Source organism: Coloeus monedula (assembly GCF_965178545.1).
Source record: "Coloeus monedula genome assembly, chromosome: 4".
Taxonomy (NCBI): Eukaryota; Metazoa; Chordata; class Aves; order Passeriformes; family Corvidae; genus Coloeus; species Coloeus monedula.
In genome coordinates, this window is record NC_138784.1 from 2,327,812 (window position 1) to 2,352,488 (window position 24,677).

General features: G+C 40.1%; 1 protein-coding gene across 4 annotated transcripts in view; it reads left to right on the forward strand.

Annotated features, from left to right (window-relative positions):
* Window positions 1-24,677, forward strand: part of ERC1 (ELKS/RAB6-interacting/CAST family member 1) — a 284,042-nt gene that overhangs the window by 241,568 nt on the left and 17,797 nt on the right. For 3 of the 4 annotated variants that reach the window (XM_082280692.1, XM_082280694.1, XM_082280693.1), the window contains one exon: window positions 9,523-9,624. In XM_082280692.1, the coding sequence (XP_082136818.1) occupies window positions 9,523-9,624 (102 nt within the window). Of the gene's footprint in view, window positions 1-9,522; window positions 9,625-11,196; window positions 11,264-24,677 lie in introns of all 4 variants that reach the window. The other variant, XM_082280695.1, reaches the window with a different exon arrangement.

The following is a 24,677-nucleotide window of genomic DNA, read 5'->3' on the forward strand; positions in this document are numbered from 1 at the left end:
ATACACAGTGAGAGGGGGAAAATGAGCAAGGGGCAAAGTACAATCAGAAGTTTTCAATGGTTTTATTAATGAGGACTATGACAAAGACTGGTACGTCCTTTTGCATTGTTACTGAAGTAGCATTTCACATTTTTCTTAACATGAGTTGTCTTTTGTGGTAAGTATCAAAGCAGATTAAAGACACAATAAGCTGTATATATTAAACATTCAGCAGACACATGAACTAATCATGAGAGGCTTGCTTGCTGCTGATCACTTGAGAATTTGTAGCAGGTCAGCCTCCCAGAATCTTAAAGAAAGGCTTGTACCAGAAAATTCCACTTCTGTGCAGCATTTAGTGCAAGGATATATTGAGAGTCTACATCCAAAGTCTTACAATTCCAACAAAATGTGTTAGTTTGGGCTCCAAAGAAGAGTTTAAATGACAGTGCCATCCATCTGCTTAGCTGAGCTGTAGTTCCTACCCAGTAATTTTTCAATTTATTGACCATTTTCAAGCAAATTTGACACAGGAAAAGAAGTCTCAAAGATTTTGTAATTTATAGGAAGTTAATTAACATCCACAGCTGGGTAGAGGCGAAAAGAGCCCAAAGTAGAGCTCCCACACAGGGAAAGGCAAGGAGGATTGAGCTGTGATATATTTTGTTTGGCTGTAGCATACACATATGGCTGGCCATTCAGAACATACATACTTTCACACTGGTCCCAGCTGACTCTTGCCTGGAGACACCATGGGGGAGGCAGGCTGCAGAAAGAGATTATTATAGGGTTGAAGGCCATGCTTAGAAGATGGAGAATACAAATCCAAAGCATGCAGATTTCATTAGTCAATATAGAAGGGGTAATAAAGTGGACTCACGTGCTCTTCAAGGGTAGCCATGCTGTCTGCAAAAGAAATCACTTCTTTACTGATTAAAGAAGTATTGAAGATGGGACAACACTCTGAGAGTGGGTGTAGGAGCATAATTTAGCAAAAAAGCAGTTGTTCAGCTAATTTAAATAAATTAGTCTTTTCTGTTTTAAGGGCATGTGGCAGCAAAAGATATTGATCTTTTATTCTCTTCTGCAGCAAGACCTTTCTCTTCCATAGCATGGAATCAAGATCAGACTTGCCCTAACCAACTGCACCATAGGGCACGCTCATAACCCAAAAAAATCCTGCTTATTTTAAACCTGGAGTATACAGGTTTTATCTGCTCAAAACTGGAATGTGAATAGAACCAGTTCTCTTACTTTACCTTAAGAATTAAAACAGCAGCTCATTTTGTTTGCTATTCTCTCTGCAGATCAATGTCAGTAAATAATTTCTTGGGTTTTCTGTTGTGTGAGGGATCCAGGATGCTTTGAGGATGTTATGGGTTCCCATTTGTCCTGCTGATCCTGCCTGAATGGAGTTTCTTGACACACAGGCCACCCATTCTCTATAAATTAGTTTTACTGTATGGTGGTAAATGTCCTCAGACTCCAGCACTTGCTCAGACATCTTTGAGATACAGGAAGACACACCTTAATGATATTTCTGCCTGAGACCCTTACATGCAGTGGAAAGATGCCAAGGAAATAACATACTTGGCTTGCTCTTGAGTAGTTAACCATGAGAGGAGATTTTTTTATTTTTAGCTTCCTTTCAAACCTGTGACTGGGCAGGTTCCAGCTCTTGTGAAACAAGTAATTGAGAAAGGCAGTTCTGTTACCACTGATCTTAAACACATCTTGAGATATCTCTAAAGAGAGTAAAAGAGAGCTAAAGGAACATATGCTATAATGATTGTATGGTATAACACAAAAAGGAATCCCAAATTCAGATCTGATTTCGAGTTTTTTGTGTGTCACTGGTTTTCTTTATACAGGAATCACAGCTATAGATTTCAATACATTTTGTCACTGGGCAATTCCACAGTTAGTTAGTTCATCCCCTAAGGAGCTAAGTTCCAAGAGATAATTCCTGTGCAGGGAAAATTTCAGTTCCAAGTTTATTTTTTAATCCCATCCACATATGTCTACATATGTCAAATCTCACAGAGCATGCCATATCAGGATGATCTGCCTTCCTTAGTTTAGTTCAGAGGCTTTTTGAGTATGAATTCTTCAGGATGAAGCTTCTCAGTAATTATCATGTGTGGGGAGATGAACAGAAAAATGGTATCTTTAAACATGGAAATTAGCTGGGCTGACAAAGTCTTTCACTTACAATGTAATATTGTTGGAACAGTGCCAGCAGCCAGGGCAGAAGGCGGCATCTCAGGTAGAACTGTGTTGAATCCTGCAGGCTTTGACAAACCCCAGCAGCTGCACACGCTCTTTGTTGGGCTCACAAAAACACAGGCTCCAGCATGTACAGAAACGTAGTAACAAGAATGGGTTTCAGATCTGTGCAGTTGAAATTTGTGCTGTTTGCTGCTAACAGAGAAATCTCAGTTGCTAATCCTAACCCTAGCGAAAAGGAAAGCCAAACCTAGCTAACGAGGTGTCCTTTAAACCTTACAAACAAAGATGGCAACTGTCTCTTTGCAGTTTTGAAAAATGTCTCCCATTTCATTAAATGTTATGAGTGGGAAGGGGGCATAGAGTAAAATACTTCAACAATCTTTCAGAATCCTAATGCTCAAGGTTGGTATGGGCTCAAGGTAGGTGTATGTTCAAGGTAGGTATAGATGGACTTGAGGTAGTTATGCAGAGCATGCTATTCTGATAACAGGGATTATTCTTTCTGTGTTTCTGACAGCCAGATTCCAGCAGGGAGCTGCTTGGGCATTAACAGGGATTATGGCTCACTGCAGGTTTCTAACAAGTAGAAAAGAACTATCTGAAAGTCTTCACAAGTACATAATTTTCAGAGCTACTGAATTCGGCCCACACTTAGAAAGAAAAATCACCTGAGTTTATCCATTATACTTCTATGTTATTAGTGGTAAAAATATTTCTGAACTGTTACTTTTGCATGTGCTTCCAGTGAAACGTTCAACTCAGATTGAAATGGGGTAACTCCTTCAATGCACTGACACACCGCCTCCACCACGTAGTCATTTGTCACAAGTACAGTCATTGTATTAACATTTACTTCATGTGGGGTTTTTTAAACTCTACATTAAAGGATTAATAAAGCTTGTTTAGACTGCTTAGCAAAACCAAAGTTACTCCACGCAAATATTCTACAAAAACTGAGAAGGTAGTCACTGATGTCGTGGTTTGTGCTGTGTTTCATGGTGGAGGAACACATTTGATGCAAACTCTTTGGGTAAATTACTGCAATGAGCATATGAAGCAGACTAGATTAATAGAGAGAATGCACAGCTTACGGGCTGCTATCTGCTGTTTATTAAAGAGCTTCTCTAGAGATACAGAAATGTGTGATCCCCATGAACAAAACTTGGTTTCAAAAACTTGCCAGGGTAATGGTTACCAGAACACTAGTTGTCCTGCAGAAATGCTTAAGAAAGGTATGTACTCCCATTAGAACATACAACTTCATGCAAGCTTTCAAATAAAAACATTCTGTAAAATATATTATAAACAATGTCTGTAGTTAAATCTGTGGGTTTCAAATTTATATGTGGAATTCCACAATAAAGAGTTTGTCAGACCTGGGCAGCACTCCTCTAGGCTTTACTAGCTATTTTCCAGAATATGTCTCTGACTTTCCCTTAAACTTTGTGGATCAGCATCAGTTCTGGTTTTCCTCATGTATTAATTTAACTGTGATAGTGTCTATTAATTTGATCTTTAGTGTTAAGGTGCACAAGCAAGCTACCAGTGTGGCCTGCAGTGAACATCAGTGAACATAAAATAACTTACTTTTAGGAACCTGCAGGTGAGAGAGTGCTTTGAAGCAGTACCTCCATGAATGAGGAACTTAGTAATTCATTAAAAATTGACTATGGCTACGGTTTTGGCAGGTAAAATAGTGTACATGTGCAGTTTGCAATGAAAGCTTTCAGGTGTTGGTTATGTTAGAAACAGTTTAACACGGGTAATTTCTTTGTTTACCCGAACATTTAGAGATTATAGAATACAGGCAGAAGTGAACTATATGGTACCCAGGAAAAAAAAAGGTAATGAAAATACAGTGAAATCATGGCAGGACCATGAAACAAACAAAGAGAGCACATTTAAAGGAAGTTCTGATGCTGATCATTCACATTCATGATTAAAGCAGGTTTATCTCATGTTTTCTCCTGGTGCTCTTTTCTTTTAATATAACTGCCTGCTGTAGCAAGGGATAGGGAAGAAGAAAGAGTTAAATAATGACAAGAAGCAAAAAAAGGCATTAACAATAAGTGTATCAAAGAGGCAAAAGGATAATTGCAGAAATTCTGGGGTGCAAAAAGGGAGGGGTGGACAAGATCTGATATTTCTAGAGTATAGTCTAATATATGACATGGGGAAATTGGGGTTTTTAAGATGCAGTACCCTTGGAGATGTTATGCTTTAGACCTGCAGTTCACAGACTCTGGTCTGCAGCAGCAAGTTCTCCACAGTCATTCCTGGCTTTCAGTTAGGAGCTGGAGAGTGTGTGGTGGCTCTTGAGTAATTTTGAGAACTGACACCAGTCTGAAGGGTTTGGGTCTGTTCTTTTGCATGGTGACTATTGGAAGAAAAGAAGAGCATTGTTAAAGGCTTTGACAAGCTGTGGGGGCTTTGGGGAATATAATTGGAGGGCCAGGAGGAAATTTATGGAATCTGTCAAAAAAAAAAAAAAAAAAGTGAAATGAAGGTACCTTCTGGAAAAAAATCAGGAAACCTGTTGGGTTGTGGAATTTTGCCCAGATTTTTTTCACTCCAGCATTTTTTCTGCACATGCATGAAGAAGGTACCTGTAAAGGCACATAGTATTTTTTTATAAGCAAGATTTGAATCTGACATCTAGCTCCTATCATTGCTAGTTCTGCTTACAGCTCTGGAGGTTTTAGACAAAAGCACTCCTGACACAACTGATTTGTCTGCACTGCTCATTTATTTTCTCACAGAGCCCTGTGGTTAAACCACGTTGTTGTTCATACTTTTTACAATGATGTAGAAATGTTTGCCCTAGGATCTGAGCCATAACCTCATGAGGTGGGAGAGGATTGTATAATAGCACCATGACAAACCAGCTCAGGACTGCAGGATGTTGGAGTGGCTCCCCACAGAAAAGTAAACCGTTTGTTTTTAAATCGTTACAACAGCCATTTGCTCTAGAAATTTCCATCCTTTTGGACTTTTTTTTTTTTCTGTAGTGGAGCAATAGGAGAGAAACTCAGTTCATGTACTTACAGTTATTTTAAAAATTTCCAAGTAAAAGTTTGTCATTAGTAGTCCAGTCCTAAGCAGAAGCTTTTTATTTCTATATTTGATACAAAAAGAATTCTAAAAATATTGTATTATGTATTTTATTTGCAACACTGCTTGGAATTTAAATGTTGGAAAATAATTCTTAGTGGTATCCATCAAGAAGTAAACTGCTTTTCTTCCATCTCTTGATTTTTGCCTAACTCCGGTGATATATGCATAAATTAGTTCCTGTAATGGAATCACAATACTGATTTTGGCATTGTCTTGCCAAGACTTGTCACAGACATGCACTCTTAAATTAACAGCATCTGCAGTGGGAGGTCAGGTTGAATTAAAGGGGGAACATAGAAAATGTCCTTCTAGGTGAACTGGGTCCCATAGGCTTGTCATCATCAGCACACTGCAGAGATTGTTCTGGTTTGAAGTGTTCAAAGGGCTGTAATGGAGCTAAGCAACTAAACCATATTTGGCAAGTAGGAGGGATTTTGGAACTTACCTCCCTCTTCTTTTGAAAAGTCTGGCTTTGAAACTCTGAAATGATCTGATGAAAATTCCAAATAATAAGAATTGCAGCATATTTTAGGTTAGAGTGGACCTCTGTGTCCAGCCACCTGCTGAGAGCATCACTAATTAGAGCAGCTTGCTCAAGGCTTGTCCAGCTGCATTTCCAGTATCTTTGAGGATGGAGAGCCCCCAGTCTCTTGGCAGCCTGTTCTGGCATTTGATGGACCTCGTTATGAAAAGAATTTTCCTGGTCTCTAATCAGAATTTTCTGTGTTCCATTTTACATCTGTCATCTCTTGTCCTATCCCCTCCAGGAAGAGCGTGGCTTCATGTCCTCTATTTCCTATAATTTAAGAAAGCCTCCTCCTTTTCAAGCTAAACCAGCCCAATTCCATCAGCCACTTCTCAATACCTGCTGCCAAGTATTAATAGTAGGCTGTTCTACTTGAAGTGACAGAAGCACACAACTTCTTCAGTTTGACTCAGAATTCTCTCTGAGGGATGCTGTGCTGTTTTCTGACCAAACCCAACCCAGAGGGAGGTGTGTGGTCTTCCAGAGGCCTGGATAAGGGACATAACCAAGAAACCTCCCAGCCTGATGCAGCCCCTGATTGTCACCCACTTACAGATTTCCGTGTGGGCAGCAACGATGTCCCAGCAAAAAGGATAAGGACAATGAAGAGGCGCCTCAGAGCCTTGGCAAAACTGGTCAAGGGATCTGGAGCATAAGTTGTGTTTTCTTCTGTGCTGCCAGTTGCAGGAAATGATGGAGCAAGAAACAGGAAAGTCATGCAGATGAACACCTGGCTTCAAGACTGGTGTAAACAGCAGCATTTTGTGGTTTTTGATCATGGGTCAGTTTATACAACACTGAGCTTGCTGGCAACAAGTGGGGTCCACCTGTATCAGAAGGGAAAAGGGATCTTAGCTCGGGACTCAGGCAGGACTCATTGAGAGGGCTTTAAACTAGATTTGAAGTGGGACAGGGGTGTAGCCAGTCTTGACAGGGATAAGGTGTGGGGCCAACCTGCTGGAAAGCAGCTCTGAGGAGAAAGCCCTGGGCTCCTGGTGGACAACGAGCTGTCCATGAGCCAGCAGTGTGTTCTGGAAGCCAGGAAGGCCAATGGTATCCTGGGGTGCATTAGGAAGAGCACTGCCAGAGGTCATGGGGGCAATCCTGCCTTTCTCCTCAACCCTGGTGAGGCCACAGCTGGAGTGCTGTACCCAGTTCTGGGCTCCTCAGGACAAGAGAGACACAGAGCTCCTGGAGTGGGTCCAGCAGAGGGTGACAAAGATGTGGAAGGGACTGGAGCATCTCTCTTGCAAGGACAGGCTGAGGGAGCTGGGCCTGTTCAGCCTCGAGAAGAAGCAACTGAGAGAGGATCTCATCAGAGTCTAAGTATCTAAAGGAAGGGTGTCAGAGCATGGACCAGGCTCTTCCCGGTGGTGCCAGGCAATGGGGCAATGGGCAGAAACTGATGCACAGGAAGTTCCACCTGAACAGGAGGAAGAACTTCTTTCCTGTGCAGGTGACCAAGCACTGGAACAGAATGTCCAGAGGGGGTGTGGAGTCTCCCTCACTGGAGACATTCAGGAACCCTCTGGATGCAATCCTGTGCCATGTGCTCTGGGATGTTCCTGCTCTAGCAGGGGGTTGGACCTGATGACCCACTGTGGTCCCTTCCAGCCTGACCCAGTCTGTGCTTCTCTGCAATGCCTCTATTCTTCTCTACCTGTACCAGCTAACATAGTTTGTTTGGGTTTTTTTTTTTTTTTCATGTAGTATCATAAAACATGCTGCCTCTATCTGAGAAGAGCTACGTTTTCTCTCAGGAAAGTTAATGTGCTGTGCTAGCATTCTGCTAAACATCTGGGTTTCAATAGATTTTCTCCACACACACATACTGAAAGTCATGTAAGAATTTATTATTTATTATCAAAACAATAAATTTCCAAGGAAATGTGAAATCATTTAAAATCAATTGTTCTCATTGCAAAGAAGAAACTGTTGAAGAGACAACCTTAAATATAATAAAATAATAAATATTAAGAAAGTGCCGTTGCAATAAACTGGTTGTTTAAGGATTAATGTGGCATGTTTCAAGTAGTGATTTATGAATGATGAGTCAGACTTGGAATTCAGAACTTGTTCGACAAAGCAGAGCAAACAATATAAAAATTTTGCATGATTAAATTGCTTATTGCTTAAGCTCAGTTTACTATTAGCTTTTGTTAAATTAATCCAAAATAAAATGAAATCCAGATTCAAATCCTGGACCTTCTCTCTCATGGTCTGAATAGAGACAAGTAGAATCTGCATTCTCTAGCCTCGAGATGCTCATTAAACTTCAGAGTTTTCAGTGAGAAACCATAGAGTTATGAAGGGATTGAATCAACAGCTGGCATTTCTACAGTGAGCTTTGAGCTTTCATTTAAGATGTTTAGTTTTAGTACATGGCTGATGATTTCATGTGTCTAGCTGTAGATAATTTGCTCTGTATTGTGTCTAACGTAGGTCAGGCTAGCTATTTGATTTCCTTAGAATACAAGGATTTCACAAAACTCAAAGTGGGGCTCTTTGTGCCTTCTGAGCTGGGAGGAGAAATGCCATCCGTCAGTTTTGGGGCCTCTCCATGTGTGAGTTCCCAATGACACTGGCACCCAGATAATGCAAAGGGAGGCAGCACTTGGTTTTGCAAGACCCTCACCCAGCTCTTTTGGCTACCCACAGAGTATCATTGCTGCCTGAATGGCCTCTGTGAGCCCTGCTGGGGAGGTGGGACATTCTTCCAGGTGCATTTCTTTCCTTATTTGTGTGTGTTTGTAGGTGCTGGGGGACCTCATTGCAGGGTAGTATGTTAAAAGGGCTTAATCTCACTAAGCCTCTCCTTTGCAGACACAGCCTGGTAGTATATTTGAACGTTTGTTGCACTTGCTTGCCTAGAATGGTATTCCTAAAGTCACGTATTCTATTTATTCTTACACAATTTCGTTTTTATTCTGTGTTTTTAAAAATTATATCTCCTCTGAAACTTGAAATTTCCTAAGCTGAAGAAAAACAAAGAGACTTTTTTCATATTTTGCTAATTATTTACTTGACTGTGTTCAAATATTAATTTTATAAGCCTTCATTATGACACTTTTTCTTCCCCAAGATGTATTTATTAACTTTTTCATTTCCTCAAGGATGGCTTTTGTATAATTCACGTTTTTCTGACCAGTCTCAGAATTCTTCTGTTCTTTGATATATCAATTGAAAACTGATTTGCATATTGAAACTGGATGGACTTCTTAAGTAATAACCTGTTTTCAGCTTGTTTACTTTTTGGTTTTTTTAAACTGGCTGCTTACCGAGAGGGTTTTTAGGGTTTTTTTAATTGACTTAGGGACACCTAACTCATGTTTTCATTGAATTATTCTCCAAGTTGATGTCTGAATCTTAATCTCAAGAATGTAAAAGAAGAAATTTATTTCTTGTGCAGCACAAGTTTTAGTAGGTACAAGTCAGATGATCCATTTAATTGTAAAACTAATTTAGCTTTAAAGGGAACAGGTTGGAATGTGTCTCCACAGTTTTTACCAATTCTCTATGGTAATACCAACTGATGTTTTAGGCATGTGTCTTATTTTTTTCCCCGTGCATGGATTTTGGATATGCAGAAAAGTATAAATACCCTGTTTCCCTTAGTCCCCACGACAGCATTAGAAGGTAGACTGAGATTATTTTTTCTTGTCTTTTTTTAATAGACTCAGAACCGTATGAAGCTGATGGCTGACAACTATGAGGATGACCACCTCAAATCCTCATCCCATTCCAACCAAACCAACCACAAGCCCTCCCCTGACCAGGTAATGTGTCTCTCTTTTGTTTTTAAAGTCATTTTTACTATGAGGGCTGATTATTTTATGTGTAGTTTTTCCCTGACACGCTTGCAGTACCTCAGAACGAAAGCAGCATTCCAGAATGCAGTTAGGAAGCAGAACTGGATGTTGCTGTTGTGTTGGCTATGTGTAGAGCTCCTGAAATGTGAATGAATGGTTCCTGGTACCAAGCTGTTGTTAGGTGGGTGGAAGGAGGAGGTACATTGCAAAGGAACAAAAACATTACTCTCCTGAAACGTGAGATTCGAGTCCTGTATGACATATTGAGATTTTAGTAGCTCAGGTTTACTCCTTCAGTGTGTGGAGTGTCCAGGACTGTTTCTTGTCTTCAGTAGTAGGAAATCATGCTCCAGGATCAGCTTTCTGATCTATGGATTGCAAACAAGCAGTTCCCTTCATTTCCCATGAGGGAATCCTGGCCTTGGTGCCAAATGAGCACAGACTGCTCCCTCACAAACTCAATGGGCCGTGAACTGAAGGAAAATCAATTTACCATCTCCAAAGCAGTGAGGAGCCTCCTGTGGCATTTACAAAGCACAGCTGTGTGCTTGATAACTATCATAGAGATTAACCATCCCTTGGGTAGCACAGAGAATGCCAACATAATTGCACATCCCATGTTGTAATCTCATCCACTGCAGTTTAATTAAAATATTAGCCATCGTTAATCACTGCCTCGATGGAGTGAAGGAATGCTTCTCTTTGCCCTCTGACTCATGTAGAAATTGGTGAGATCTGAAGGGAAGCATCTCACTCTAGACCTTTAAGTGCCAACCTAGTGATACACAGAAATAATGAGTAAGGTACAAGAGGAAAATGGCAAAAGCCAATTACATATTCACCCTGCAAAAGTAGATCTTAAAAAATCTCCTTTCATGTCTGCATCAGAAAACAAGAAGGAATGTATACAAAGAAATGAACAGAAAAATTCTCATTTTCAAGGCAACTCCCCTTTGCATTTTGATTTAATACCTTCCTCCACTGTACATTGACTGGCTTGAATTTTCTGCAGTGTTTTTGGAAGATGTTGGTGTTACCTTTTTCAGGAGAGTGAAATTGTTAATACTGAAAATTAAATGGATTTCTTAATCTTAATTTGGTGCAAATGTTAGAATATCTGTTGTTTCTACACTGAAGTCTGACGAGATCTGAAGCTATTTCCAGCATGTAACTGTAGTACATGCTTGCAAATGAATGCAGAGTAGCATTCAAAGATGAAATGAAAAGATAACATGTAAAAAAGAAATAAAATTTAGATATTTATGGAAATTCTTGCAAAGACCTTGCAGGGAAGGGCGAGGGTGGGAGGAGGCTCTGATTGCACTTCCCCTTTGCAAAGGGGCATTTTGAAAGCTGACAAAGCCTGCAAAGGAACAAAGAGAGCTGTACCTCAAGGTAGCTCAGAATATTGCATAAGGAATTGAAACGCTTGGTACTACTGTTTGTACTTACAGATGTGCTTTAAATACTAACCAATTCTTTATTTCATTCCCATGCTGCTCTGGGGCTTTCCTCCCATTGCCACCTCTGCACCTCTAGGATGAGGAGGAGGGTATTTGGGCATAACCAGTCAGATGCTCTTAGCTCAGCCATTTTGTTCAGAACGGTGAGAACCAACCTCTCCTGCCAGTAGAAAAGTTTCCGACAGTCACTCCCACACCTCGCTCCGTGTGCTTTGTGAAACCTGGCTGTGCTCCCCCCCCTTGCTTCCATAGTCTCTGCATGAGGGTGTCTCTCGTGTGTTTATGTGCAGTTTGTGATTTTCTTCTTCTAATCATCCTATCATTGTTTCACAATGTTGTGGGGAGAACTTTCCAGGGCATGTAATTGAGTTTCTGTGCAAGTACGAGAGAACAGGAAATGTCTTTCATATCATTTATCATTGACTTCACGGAGGAAATGTTTTCAGTTGGATTCTTTTTCAAAGCAGTTTGCGCCGGAGCCAAACCTATGTGTGCTTTTTCAATTCTGGTTTGTAAAGAATTTGCTCGGAGATAATGTTCCTCCTGAAGATAATGTTCCTCCTGAAGGTTTTAAGCATGTTGAGATCTGCTGCCGAGATTGCTGCCATGCACGCTGACCTAACTAGTCACAGATATTTATCAACTCACAATACATGATTCTTGATATGGACTAGGAGTATGAATTGTCTATAAATGTGAAGGCAAAGAGGAATATCCCCTTAACCTTCTGCTCTCCCTTCCATCTCCCTCATTCTTTCAAAACAATGGGGGAGAAATTAGGAGCTGTTTTTCATTTAAAATGCATTTTCTTTCTCTGTGTTCGTGTCCACGATTTTTTCTTTTCTGCTGTCAAATTGTCCCCACAACAACTCCCATTTCCAGAAGGGAAGACAGTACAGAGGACAGAGCCTTTCTCCTCACGCCTGTTCTTTAGCAAAAAAACCTCTTACTGGCCAGGAGTCAAATACTGATTATTACACTACAGTACACAGGATTCATTTATACCTTTGAGTATCAGTTTTAAAGCAGAATACATTTTGTTGAAGTACTTGAAGAGTTTTAAAGGACTGATTACAGTATTTTAAAAGTTTATATGGAACTTTTTCTTTCTCCACTTATCCTTTTAAGAAAAAATATTTAATGTGAATTTCTGTGCACTTTTTTCTAAGAATTTGATTTTTTCATATCAGTTATTTGAAAGAAAACTTCTGAAAATTTCTGTGGAAATCTTGGGCCCTTGCATTTCTGAAAATTATTGCTTTGTATTAGATTTGTAAAACATTCATGAGAGAATAAGGTGCTCTCATCTCTTGCACTTGCTCAATTAACTACAGAATTATGGTCTGTCTGACTGTACAGATCAAATCCCTCTTTTCAAGCCAACCGTCTGAAAAATTTAATCCAACTGTGGCAGTGTCAAACTTGAATTTCATGCCTTGGGGTTTGAACTGAGAAAATCTCTTTAGTGGACAAATTGATAAAGTGCTTCATTAATTTCCACTTGCTGTTGATTTCACATTCTTTTTGAATCACTGCTGTTGCAATGGTTGTGCGTTCGTGTGTGTTGTTAAAAGTTCTAGAGATAATGCTTATAAAGATCAGCTGAAGCACAGAAATTAAACAGGGAAGATCAGGTAAGTAAATGATGAAAAGGAAGAGGACACTCACTATGAAGGTAGGAATAATTCTGATTTTCCTTCTGGAGCAAACATGGAGTTTGTGTAGAAAACACTGAGAGAAAGATCTTCCTCTTTGCTCTCCCATCTGCTGATGCATTTAAGAATGCAACTGTGCTAAGAGCATGGTTTCTCATAGTTTACTGAATTAATGGGTGGTTGACATTAAATACAGCTTATCTCTTGACTTTGAGGCACTTTCCTCAGGAAAGCGTGTTAGAGTATCCCAGTCAAAATAATGAGTCAGCCAGCAGCCTTGCCTTAACATGGATCTCATCTGAGAAACTTGTCAGCCTCAAGATTGTCGTGCATACATCAGCAGGGGAAGTATAAAGGTGATGGATGCTTCCCAAGCCAGTTATTCCCAACAGAGTACATGTTTTTACCATGATATTCCATGTCCATTAAAAAAAAAGTCTTTAGTCTCTTTGTAAAAGCTAAGATGATGTAAGTTACAGAGTCCCTAACTTCCATGTGTTAAATTAAATTTATGTATTACAATGATAAAAAGTAACTAATAGCACAGGACTTGGCAATAAGTTTGCTTTTTAAAGTTCCTTCAGGCTGCAATCACCTCTGGTCAATACTGAAGATTAAATGGAGACCAAAAAACTATGTACAATAGTTAACTACATTATTTTATTTTTATGGTTTAGGTCTTAAGGCTTTTCCCCTCCAGCCTTCTGGAACTGACTGAATTTAGTATTTAATTTTGCCAGGTGTGTACATGACAGCATTATCAGATAGAGCTCCCCTGAAATGGAGCACAAAACATGTGCACCCTCCCTGTAATTTCTGAGGATGGTAGTTTACATTTGAGTTTATAGTTCAGTGTAAATACCATCCTTCATCCTGAAATAGTCTTTCCTAGCATTTTTCACTAGGCTCGTTTCCTTGCTGTCTGAATTTCTTATGACACCTTTTATTCCCCAGATGGAGCTCGATCCTCCTCTACTTCCAAGTGTATTCCAGTGTGATTTCACATGAGGATGCTCTTTGGTCTTTCTCAAACGCTAACGTGATCTGGCCAATGGCTTAATTAGTTATTACTCACTTTTATCAAAAATAATATGAATTTACACTTGAAGAGATCTAATACATGCAAAAGGATAGGTGTGTATGTGAGTGTATCTTCTTGTAAATCTGTGCAGGTGTGTGCAGCATAGGGGGAGGAGAAGCAAAGCTTCCATACAGAAATTTCCCAAGCTGCTCAATTCATCCAGTTTTCTTGTGAAGCACAGCTGTGCTACCTAAAATGGGAGAAACTGTGGCTGTGGTTCAGAAATCTGCTTCATCCACTCATCCATTCATTAATTGAAAATTAATATTATGATTATTAGAGCAACAGTGGAATGGTCAAAGAGCTGGCACGGAAATGGAGTGCATAAAAATTGGGGATATTTCAAGATGAAGAAAATATTGGCAATTCCTATTGGTGTGAAAATATTGTAAGACAAAAAGTGTCTTTGTGACATTTTTCCTTAATACTCAAGTCTGACAGATTTTAACTTAGAAGCAATAAGCATTGGGAGTTGAGGACTGAAGACACTAGCAGAATTTAACACTTCAGATTTCAGAGGTGATGTCTGTGGTGGAAAGAGGGGTTAAGTCATTGCAGGGAAATATTTGGCTCATTTTTAAGAACTGAAAACCAGTCAATTCAATATTGTAATTTGGCTTTGCCAAGAGTTTTTCTGTAGATTAGAGTAATCTAAATCTAAAAGCTGTAATAGAGGGAATGTCATCAATTTGAAAGTTTAATAAAATTAGTTTGAATTTTTTAAATATAGTTTTTAATCAAGACCATCTAATATTCCCAAGTCCACTTATATCCTTATGTCTACTTAATGAGTATATTGTGTCCAAAACCAATCTCATTCTAAGTAGCCATCTGTGATTTTTAGAGGGGTAATGAGACTTGAAAGACATTCTGTATTGCATTTATTAGGACAAAGGTATTAAACCAAATTCCAGTAAGAATGATAGAAACATTTAAACCTCACAGAGAAACTGATAGTAATAGATGTATGCAAAAAGCAACTGAGCACTCAGGGTTGCAAGCCATGTGTTTCCAGCTTGTATCTGTAGAGCAATGTGTGTCACCCCTAGGAACGCCCAGAAGGAGCATTCACAATTTCCTTTTTGTTGTGTAGGAGGTATTTCTTATTTTACAGCTGAAAGGAACTACACAGTGAATGGACACCCAGTCACCCAGCCATATGCATGGCTATTCAAACAGATTTAGGGGAAAGTGACCGAAATAAAGGACAGGCAACAGTCTGAAGAGCTGTAACTACTATGATGGTGGAAGGGATAAGAATACTGACTTTGTGAGCAGGACATCTCAAGGCTTAATTTAACCTTTGCCACAGCAGTCAAACCACATGAAGTTTTCATTGAGATCACTACAACACTACAAGTGTCTATACTTTGGGGAGTTTGAGGAGAACATCGATTTTTTTTCTACGTTATTTGATGCTTGGATTAATATGCTGACTTTTTTTAGCGAAGTAAATGGTTTTTTGGTGGTGAGTTCCGTGTTTAAATTACACAGGCATTCGTTCACTTCGTAAATGTGATCTTCTCTCCATGAGACACATTTTATGTGTGCAACATGCACAGAACTGCTTGTCCTACTGTCACACTTTGAGGTTCTCAGTATTGTCACTCACTACACTGTGACCTCATAAGCCTTTTGACTAGATTTATTTTCAATATGGTCTTTTTAATTGTTAGATCATGCTAAATGGCCAAAACCACCAGGCCTTCATGCCTGACTCATATTACATTATAATTTACTGGACACAGTACTAGGCCACGATTCAGAAGATAAATTCTTTCCTGGCATCGTCTCCAACCACTCACTTGTTCTCTTTCTCCCTGTCTCAAATTCTCTAATTGTAAAATGAGCTGAAGTTTTTGTGAAAGTGCAAGTTCTGCTTGGGAAAAGTGCTGTATAAGTGCTAGGTATTATTACTGTGCAATATTTGGAAATTGTCTTGTTAAAGTGATATGATGGTGATTCTAATACCTCATTTTGAAATTGTTCCCAAAATTATGTTAGATTTGTATTTGACTCTATTACAACTTCTTATTTTTTTCCAAGGTCCTATTCCTTCCCAGGAAAAGGGAAAATAACCTGTATTTTCAAGGAGCTGCCTTTTCCAGCATGCTGAACAAAGCTCTTTAGACCACTCTTTCTTGTCCTTTACTGTTATCTCTTGTCTTCTGAATAGTCATTTCTTCCCCTCTGTAAAATCTACAAATTAATTGTGTAATATAATAATGATATTATTACAATTCTTCATCCAGGTATGGAAAAGCATTGAGAAAGTGTCTTATGTTTGCCTTGGAGACATGCCCTGTGCAAAATTTGAAGGCAGCTACATGAGATGATCTTCCATTGCTTAAACATTATCACTTGTCCTGACTGAGAGAGATGCTGGATTTGTTTTGTCATATTGGTGACAGTCAGGGTTCTTCACTCCCACTTTTCTAGATGGGCAACCTTTTAGTAAGAGCCCTAATGTGATGCACTCAAATAAGGTGATGTAACTAATTAATCCTTAGGAGGGTTAGAGAAGAGTGCTGTCCTTGAGACAAAGTCAGCTTCTGCTCCTGGTCCTTTTCCTCTTTTGGAGAGCAATTCTTCTGCTAGCTTTCTTTTTTTAACTATTATTTTGCTGCTTAGTAAGTAATTTCTGTCAGAAGAATGTATTCTCTGCCCAAGAATGTTATATCTATGAGTACAAAAGAGCTGATCTTGATACACTGTTCATCTTCTTTCTGATCCCAGAATGATAAGACTAAGATTTCCAGATGGAATTTTGTAATCTGCAGCTCTGGGATGAATTAAGCACTCACAACAGAGGTGTAACTGGACTGTATCACTGTCTTCCTATTATTCTTATAGATCAAAGAAGAGCACAAGTAGATACTTACAGTCTAAAACATTCAAAACAGATGGCTGGTTTCTTTTTGTAGAGATTTGTGCTTTTCAGCAAAACAATTGCAAAAAGGCCATCATTCATTTCTGCCAGATGAGATTATGCCACGTCTGTGTCTTATTTTCTCTTTTGATTTGCAGCTGAACATGATCTTCTACTAGTGGCTTGGTCTTTGTAGCAAGTAGGAATTCTGCACTCAAACATTACTGTTTCTGGCCACTTCCAGGAGAGCTGTTCCTTGCAGTTTGTGTGATAGTCTGTCCTATCTCCCAGTTATTCTGAGCTCTGGCACTCATAGGACAGAGACAGAGGAGGAACAGCTGCAGCCAAGCCCTTTTAGTTGTCAGTTAGGAGGAAAGAAACTGAGGGAGAGAGGAGATGAGCAATGTTAGAAAAAGAATCAAGCCCAAACCTGCTTTCCAGTGTATTAACTCTGAAAATAAGCTCCAGAGAATTGTAACCAAAATAAGAACTGTAGGGGCATGCAGCCAATTTAGACACTGCGTTTTCCTGGCTGGTAAAGTTCATAATGACTGATGGACATGTCAGGATTTACAGCTCCATCCCATAGGCTCACCACGGGCTCTCCAACTACATCTGATTGTTAAAGTAACTTAGATAAGAACTACTATATGTATGTATAAATAGGTGTATTTATTCATGGGATTTTGCATTTGGATGTAGAGCAAGCAGCTCTAAAAAGACTTCCCAAAGACAGATAAACCTTCACAAGTCTTTGCTTTGAAAGTATCTTTCAGCAGGTAGAGAGCTGCAACAGCAGAATGAAGACACAGTGTTCGAGAAGGACAAGACCAAGATTCCTATCACCTGCAGACAGGGAGGTTATAGTTCATCTGAACAGGAAAAGCACTGATTGTGTTCTCTGGTAGACTACTTAAGGATTACCTTCTGGTTTGCATTAGCAGTGGAACAGACAGCAGGGAGGCAGAAGAGCACGGCCCCTGATACATCTGCATTGCCATGGACACGCTCTCCTGTGCACTGGTGCTGTGTTCTGCTTTCAGACAAAGGCCTGTTAGCCACTGTTTCCTTTTATCCTTTGTAATAGGAAGAAGCAATAGGCAAAATACAGCACAGCAAGAAATGTGTGTACTTCCTTGTTCACTCTTGCATAGACAACAAGTGCTAGAAAGCTTGAATGCATTAAAATATAAGCAGGTTGTTCTTACTTATTCTCAAGATGCTATGTTTTTGTAGAGAAGGAATCAGCATAAAATCTGACTGACTCTGTGAAATCTAAAGTTGCCTAGTTACATCTACAAAAGTTTGATAGAAGAATGCTATTTAAATCCACAGTGTCATGTACAAGCTGCAAACAGTTGTTAAACTGTTTTTGCTTACTGTGAGAGTCTTTTGTTTTGTTTTCCTTGATTATATTTTAATTGCCAGTATCATAAGTCTGACTACCCAGTTTCACAGATTCCTATACTTTAATTTATTATTCAAAAATTTAACCTGGTAACTAACACAACTTACAGGGATGAAGTGTTCAAATGAAGGAGATTTTAATAATGAAAGTGCAGATTTTAGGTTCTCTTGATACCATCCTGTTTTGCTCCAGAACTAAGCTGGATTCCCAAAAAATGTTGAAGGAAAAAAACCCTTAGACAAATAAAGCAGCATTTCAGTTTGTATGTTTTGATCTCATGAAGCCACAGATTCCTCCCCTGTGTCCCAGGAAGAGGGAAGAGGCCTGTGGACTGTCACAGAAGAAAGAGGTGGGAGGTGTGCGCAGTGCAGTCAGTTGTATTTAGGGGTAAGAGACTGAGCGAGTGCCGTTGCTTTTGAAAGTAAGGGACTAAGGAAACAGGCGAAATTCAGGCTGTGTGCAAACACCCCCTTCAGCTCTGCTGAGGTATCCCATTCCTGAGAGTTCATTTCCCCCTTGGTCCAGTTACAAGCCCCTCACATCACTATGTCAGCTCTGATCTCCAGCAGTCCCTGCTGTTCCTCACGTGGTTCCCTGCCAACTTTGCTCCGCAGCCCACATAAGTGAAAGTTGCCAGTGTCATGGAAAGCACTTCTGGATTTCTTATGTATAAAAATATTTTAGAACTACTTGCTCTTTTTCAGTGCTTTAGGAACCCTACCAACCCCCTGCAATTCTCTGCTTCACCTACATGATGGGGAAAATATTTTATTTAAACAGAGGGAGCTAATGACAAAACTCCTTTCCCTGGTTTGTGTTTTCTCTGTTCTTTTTTTCTGGTCTGGATTTTTCCCAAGGTGAAGAGGGTGAACTCTGGAAATCATTAATCCATGGGATTTGTTCATGGTGTATAAAAATTTCAAAAATAATTTGCTATATAAGAATGATTTCCTAATTGATTCTGTCAGAAAGGAACTGAGTAAGACAGCTCTGTCAAAATAGCCAGAATCTCTTTTAGCTCCTCACGTATATTGTTCTAGTTTATGAGGAGAAAATTATGAAGGTTAGAGTTAAATTGTTTTTTTGGTTTTTTGTCTTTAAAACAAATCTAAAGAATATTGAGCCTGTCCTTGAGCTTTTTTATTGGGATCTTCTGAAGAAACCAAGTATCTCTGTGCATCGGTGAACCGAGCTGAACTGAACTGAGGTCAAGATGTGTCTTTTTGAGAACTTTCTTCTGTTTCCATTTAAAATAATGAAGGGAAGACATCAGTGATAAATTGCCCTGAATTTGGGAAAGCTTTGCACATTCTGAGCCAAATTCATGCCTCATAAAACTCCATTGCATTCAGTGGTTACAAGATTATTGTTGAACCCTTGTGTTTGTTGCAAAACAAACACAAATGGTCTGAGCAAGAAGGCATAATTCAATTTGCTATGCAGATATTTCCAGACCATGTCACTCAGTATCTTAGCTTATTTCTGGATCTCCCAATGTAAGGTATTTAGCTATATAGGCAAAATATTCTTGTCTGGCAATATCTATAATAAAACCCAGATACAGGGAGGTATACAGAGATTTGTCAGGTCCTTTTGAAATAATTTCCTTTTAACAACCTTATGTGCTTACACAATCTTTGGCCCCATCTTCTCCTGTGTAATGGTACTTGGGAAGTAGGTTTTGTTGGGTAGTATAGTTGCAACTGTGTGTAACAAAGTTTGAAAATCATTTTCCATGCTCACGTGACAGATGTGATTGATAGGAGTTAAAGGCGACCTGCACTGTGTTTCCAAACGTATTGGTTATGTTCAGTCTGAAGTTTTGAGGAGATGTTTGGTGGTGCTTTGGGCTTCTGCTTGGATTTTTTTCAGAATTCCTTCTTTATTTATGCTGTGCAGGATTTACAGTGAACACTCATGGTGTCTAGACCAGGCTGGCAAACTAGATTGTTTCTTGAATTACTTAATTCCTTGGAAACTTTCAGATTCATTCCACCTACACTTCTTTGTAACACTTCTAATACAAAACCACTGTCATTTTTACCTCACGTTGTTTACTTTGACACCTGAGATTACTTGTAAATTCTACTTTAGTTTCTTCTTGATGTAGCTGTACTTCCAGGGATTTTTTTTTTCTCACAAATATTTAGAGATTTAGGGGTAAGTTAAGAAAAATGACTGAATTATTTGATTGCAAAATGAAGACCACTCACCAGCATCACTCTGCCCTTCAGGGTTCTGTAGTGGATATATACACACAGAGTGTGTGCAGGCAGGGTAATTAGGCTAATGGGGGGTATGACAGCAGTCCTGCCAGTGCCAAATGTACATATGGCACTTTATATTGCCCTTGCTGTGTCAGAAGATGTTATTTTCTCCTTTTTTTTTTTTTTTTTTAAAGATAACTGCTGTTGATCCATGATCAACCTCCCCACTGCTGCTTATTCTGACGAGTAAGGAAAGTTGTATAAGGAGATAACTTTTGCAAGGCCAGCTGATGCAGTTGCAAAACAGAACAGGCTTTTAGGGGTGTCTGTAAGACTTCATTTCAGAATGGCAGCTGCAGATTTTTAAAGTAGAAATTTAGAAGGTATTCTCTGAAATTAGTAAAGTTAATTACTTTCTGCAAAAGAAAAGTGGTCGCTTCCTTTAGAGAAAAAGGGATTGTTAGCAGGGAGAAAGGTGACTGGGTCATTAACCCTCCTGCCTGGAGAAGACATAATTTAAAGCTGGTGTTGTGGTGAATTGCACGTTGATTACATTCATTCTTTATTCTGCAGATGTCTGTGGACATTTGCTGGTTTTCTTTTTCAAATAACCATCAATATATTTTTGCGTATTTCCAGTAGACACTGCTGTGTATCTGTATGTATTTAAATGCAGAGACATAGCATATAAAACTTTAAATTCAGTTACCCATATTTCAGCTGACCATTATCCAGCGACAGCAGGACTACTACTGAAGAAGCAGTATCATTTCATTCTGAAGATTTTTTGCCCCAATGACTTCTGAAACCAGTTAGATTCACATTTGTCATACTCAAAGATTAAAAAAGAAAAGTACGAAATCGCAAAAAGCTGAACATATTGTTTGCAAGTTGCATTTGAAATATGTTGACAAAAGTCTTTATTACTTGGTTGAGGTGGTTTGGGTTTGCATGAGAGATTTGTCAGGCATTTCACATTTCTGCCTCAGAGTTGTAGTGATTGCCTTTTTTAGTCAAACATTGTCAAACTTAGCTGGCCATTAGCAATATTCTGAAGTTGAGGGTACATTAAGCAGACTTCATTCCATGCATTGATGAGGATGGCCTAAACCTATCAGGGCAATTAATGAATGAGGGCTGCTTTAGAAGATATTCCTGGGTTTGGTCTGTTTACCTGTTGTTTTCCTAGAAAGCTCTGCAGCTCTGAGCTGATCATGAGAACACGATGTGGGTTATGAATCCAGCACTGCCCTGCTTTTGCACTTAGCAAATGCTCTTACACCCTCTTGAGATAAGGCAGTGGCAGCTCTGCTGTGTGGGAAGCACAGTGCCTCTTGCTAAGTGGCCAGTTCAAATTAGATATGGCAGGAACGCAGATATAAGGGCACTTCCTACTTGACTGGCAGAGTTTAATGGATCCCAAGTGAGAGGAATGATTGCTCTGTGAACAGCTTTGGGAGGGCTGCTAGTTAAGAACTTTCACACGCCTCATTTGGCCTGTTTCCAGCTCGAGGTAAGAGGGGGAAGGGTACAGGAGGAATGTGCTTCGAAAGGGGACTTATCCCTGAGCAGTCAGATTCAACTGTTCTATGATAATCTTCCATTCTTGCTTGCTAGACTAGATAGCTCTGCTTTCTCTTCACAAACAATAGCCAGGAAGGTTGTCCAGTCAGATTTTTTTCAAACTGGAATCTGCACATCTGATGGATATTCAATAGACTGGTATCTGAAAAGAATACAAGGCAGCTACTACAATTGATTAGACAGCTAGCTATTAGACATTGACTATTATGTTTTTATAGAGCGCTATTTTCTTGAAAAGTGATACTCCATCATTTTACCCTCTGTGGGCAAACCAAATAGTAAGAAAGATAAAAAAGACATCAGTTAAATTAGAAGCATCACTGGTTTTCACCTGCACAGGCAGTACACTTTCAGATCATAATCTTGGTAGCACACGCTGTATGAAATTGGCCTATACAGTGCAAATTCAGTAACTAATCAAGGCTGATGGACATAATTGGCTAAAAGCAGTTTTGCTTGGTGATGGAAGTGAAATGTAACTGTGTTGATTCTATTAAAATATCCCTTCCTATTGCCCTGTATACAGGACAGCAGAGTATTCTGCCCTGCTGCAGTTTGCAGTCCCTGATTCACAGAATGGTAAGGTTGGAAGGTGGGTCTTCAGGTCCAACCCCCTGCTAGAGCAGGAACATCCCAGAGCACATGGCACAGGATTGCATCCAGAGGGTTCCTGAATGTCTCCAGTGAGGGAGACTCCACACCCCCTCTGGACATTCTGTTCCAGTGCTTGGTCACCTGCACAGGAAAGAAGTTCTTCCTCATGTTCAGGTGGAACTTCCTGTGCATCAGTTTCTGCCCATTGCCCCTTGTCCTATTGCCTGGCACCACTGGGAAGAGCCTGGTCCATGCTCTGACACCCTTCCTTTAGATACTTAGACACTGATGAGATCCTCTCTCAGTTGCTTCTTCTCGAGGCTGAACGGGCCCAGCTCCCTCAGCCTGTCCTTGCAAGAGAGATGCTCCAGTCCCTTCCACATCTTTGTCACCCTCTGCTGGACCCACTCCAGGAGCTCTGTGTCTCTCTTGTCCTGAGGAGCCCAGAACTGGGTACAGCACTCCAGCTGTGGCCTCACCAGGGTTGAGGAGAAAGGCAGGATTGCCCCCATGACCTCTGGCAGTGCTCTTCCTAATGCACCGCAGGATACCATTGGCCTTCCTGGCTTCCAGGACACACTGCTGGCTCATGGACAGCTTGCTGTCCACCAGGACCCCCAGGTCCTTCTCTGCAGAGCTGCTTCCCAGCAGGTCAGCCCCAGCCTGTGCTGGTACATGGGGTTATTCTTCCCCAGGTACAGGATCCTTTGCTCATGCCTTTCTTGAATTTCAGACAGTTCTTCCCTGCCCATCTCTCCAACCTGTCGAGGTCCCTCTGAAGGCTTACACAGCTCTCTGGGGTATTGGCCACTCCTGCCAGCTTTGTGTCATCAGTGAACTTGCTGAGGAGGCATCTGCCTCTTCATCCAAGTCATTGATGAATAAGTTAAATAATACTGGGCCCAGTACTGACCCTTGTAATAGGCCTCCAGGCAGACCTTGTGCCACTAATTACAGCCCTCTGGGATCTGCCCTTCAGCCAGTTCTCCAACCACCTCCTTATCCACTCACCCCCTCCTGATATAACAGAGCATTATTTTATATGTGTGTTTATGTCTGCAAACAGAGGTTGCCCCAAGGCTGCCCACAGCACTGGGGATTTTAATAAAGCACGTGAGCTCACTCTCTCTCTTGCAGGTGTCTTGCCTGTCTCCTGTCCCGTGGCTGCCGTGTGGCTGTGGCACCACCCTGATGTGCGGGTGTAGGCTGCTGAGCACAGCTGAGCTTGGCAGGACACAGAGCCTGACATGAGTTAGCTGCTTAGCCATGCCTCTCAGATCCTCATGCTCTACAGAAACTAATCCATGTAAAACAGTGTTAGAAACAAAATAAGTGAGCCCTGACAGCCTTATTAAAAGGGGTCGAAGCCAGAGTCTTTGTTGAAAGTAATGCCAGCACCCTGTTTTGTTGACTCGGAGATTATCTCACTCCTTATTCATTAGCAGGGTCAGAGGTGTCCTATTGAAAAGATATCCCCAACCCACTAACAAACAGCAGGTGCAGCCTCTGCCTGGGAACATGAACAGAAATTGCCAAGACTTTGGCAAGGCTTCCCAGCTCTCCCTGCCCAGCACCTCATTTTATGGAAAGGAGGCCCTAAGCCCAGTTCTTCTCTAATTTTTCATCAGCTGCAAACCTTAGAGGTTTGCATTACTGCGGTTTTGAATACGTGCCCACAAACATCTAGAACAAACGAAGCAGTATTCTTGTGGAAGGTCATAGTGAGGGATGCCCAGCAGGTATTTATGCACTTGAGCTCTATATTTTTGTAAAAAAATGAAAAATGGTTCTTCAGATACTTTTTATGGGAAGGGGATGACTCTAGTTTGGATTGTGTTGAGGAATGATGATTAGATTCAGATTGGGTAAAGTATAACAAAATAAAATAGTACTTTATTAAAGTCCTAAGATTTCAGTTTTTTAGTTTATTATATAGAATCTGGCTTGTTTCATAAAAGTCATTGCCTTTTCAAAACTATAGACAACTATACCTTAACTATGTAAAAGATTCTAAAAAAATTAAACTTTTACTTTCTGGTGAAGATATGTCTCTATCCAATTTCTACAGTAGAGATGCATTCATCTTAGAATTGTTGTGTTTTGGCATCATTTGAAACTATTCTCTTTAGAACATGTTTGTTGCATACTTAATTTACAAT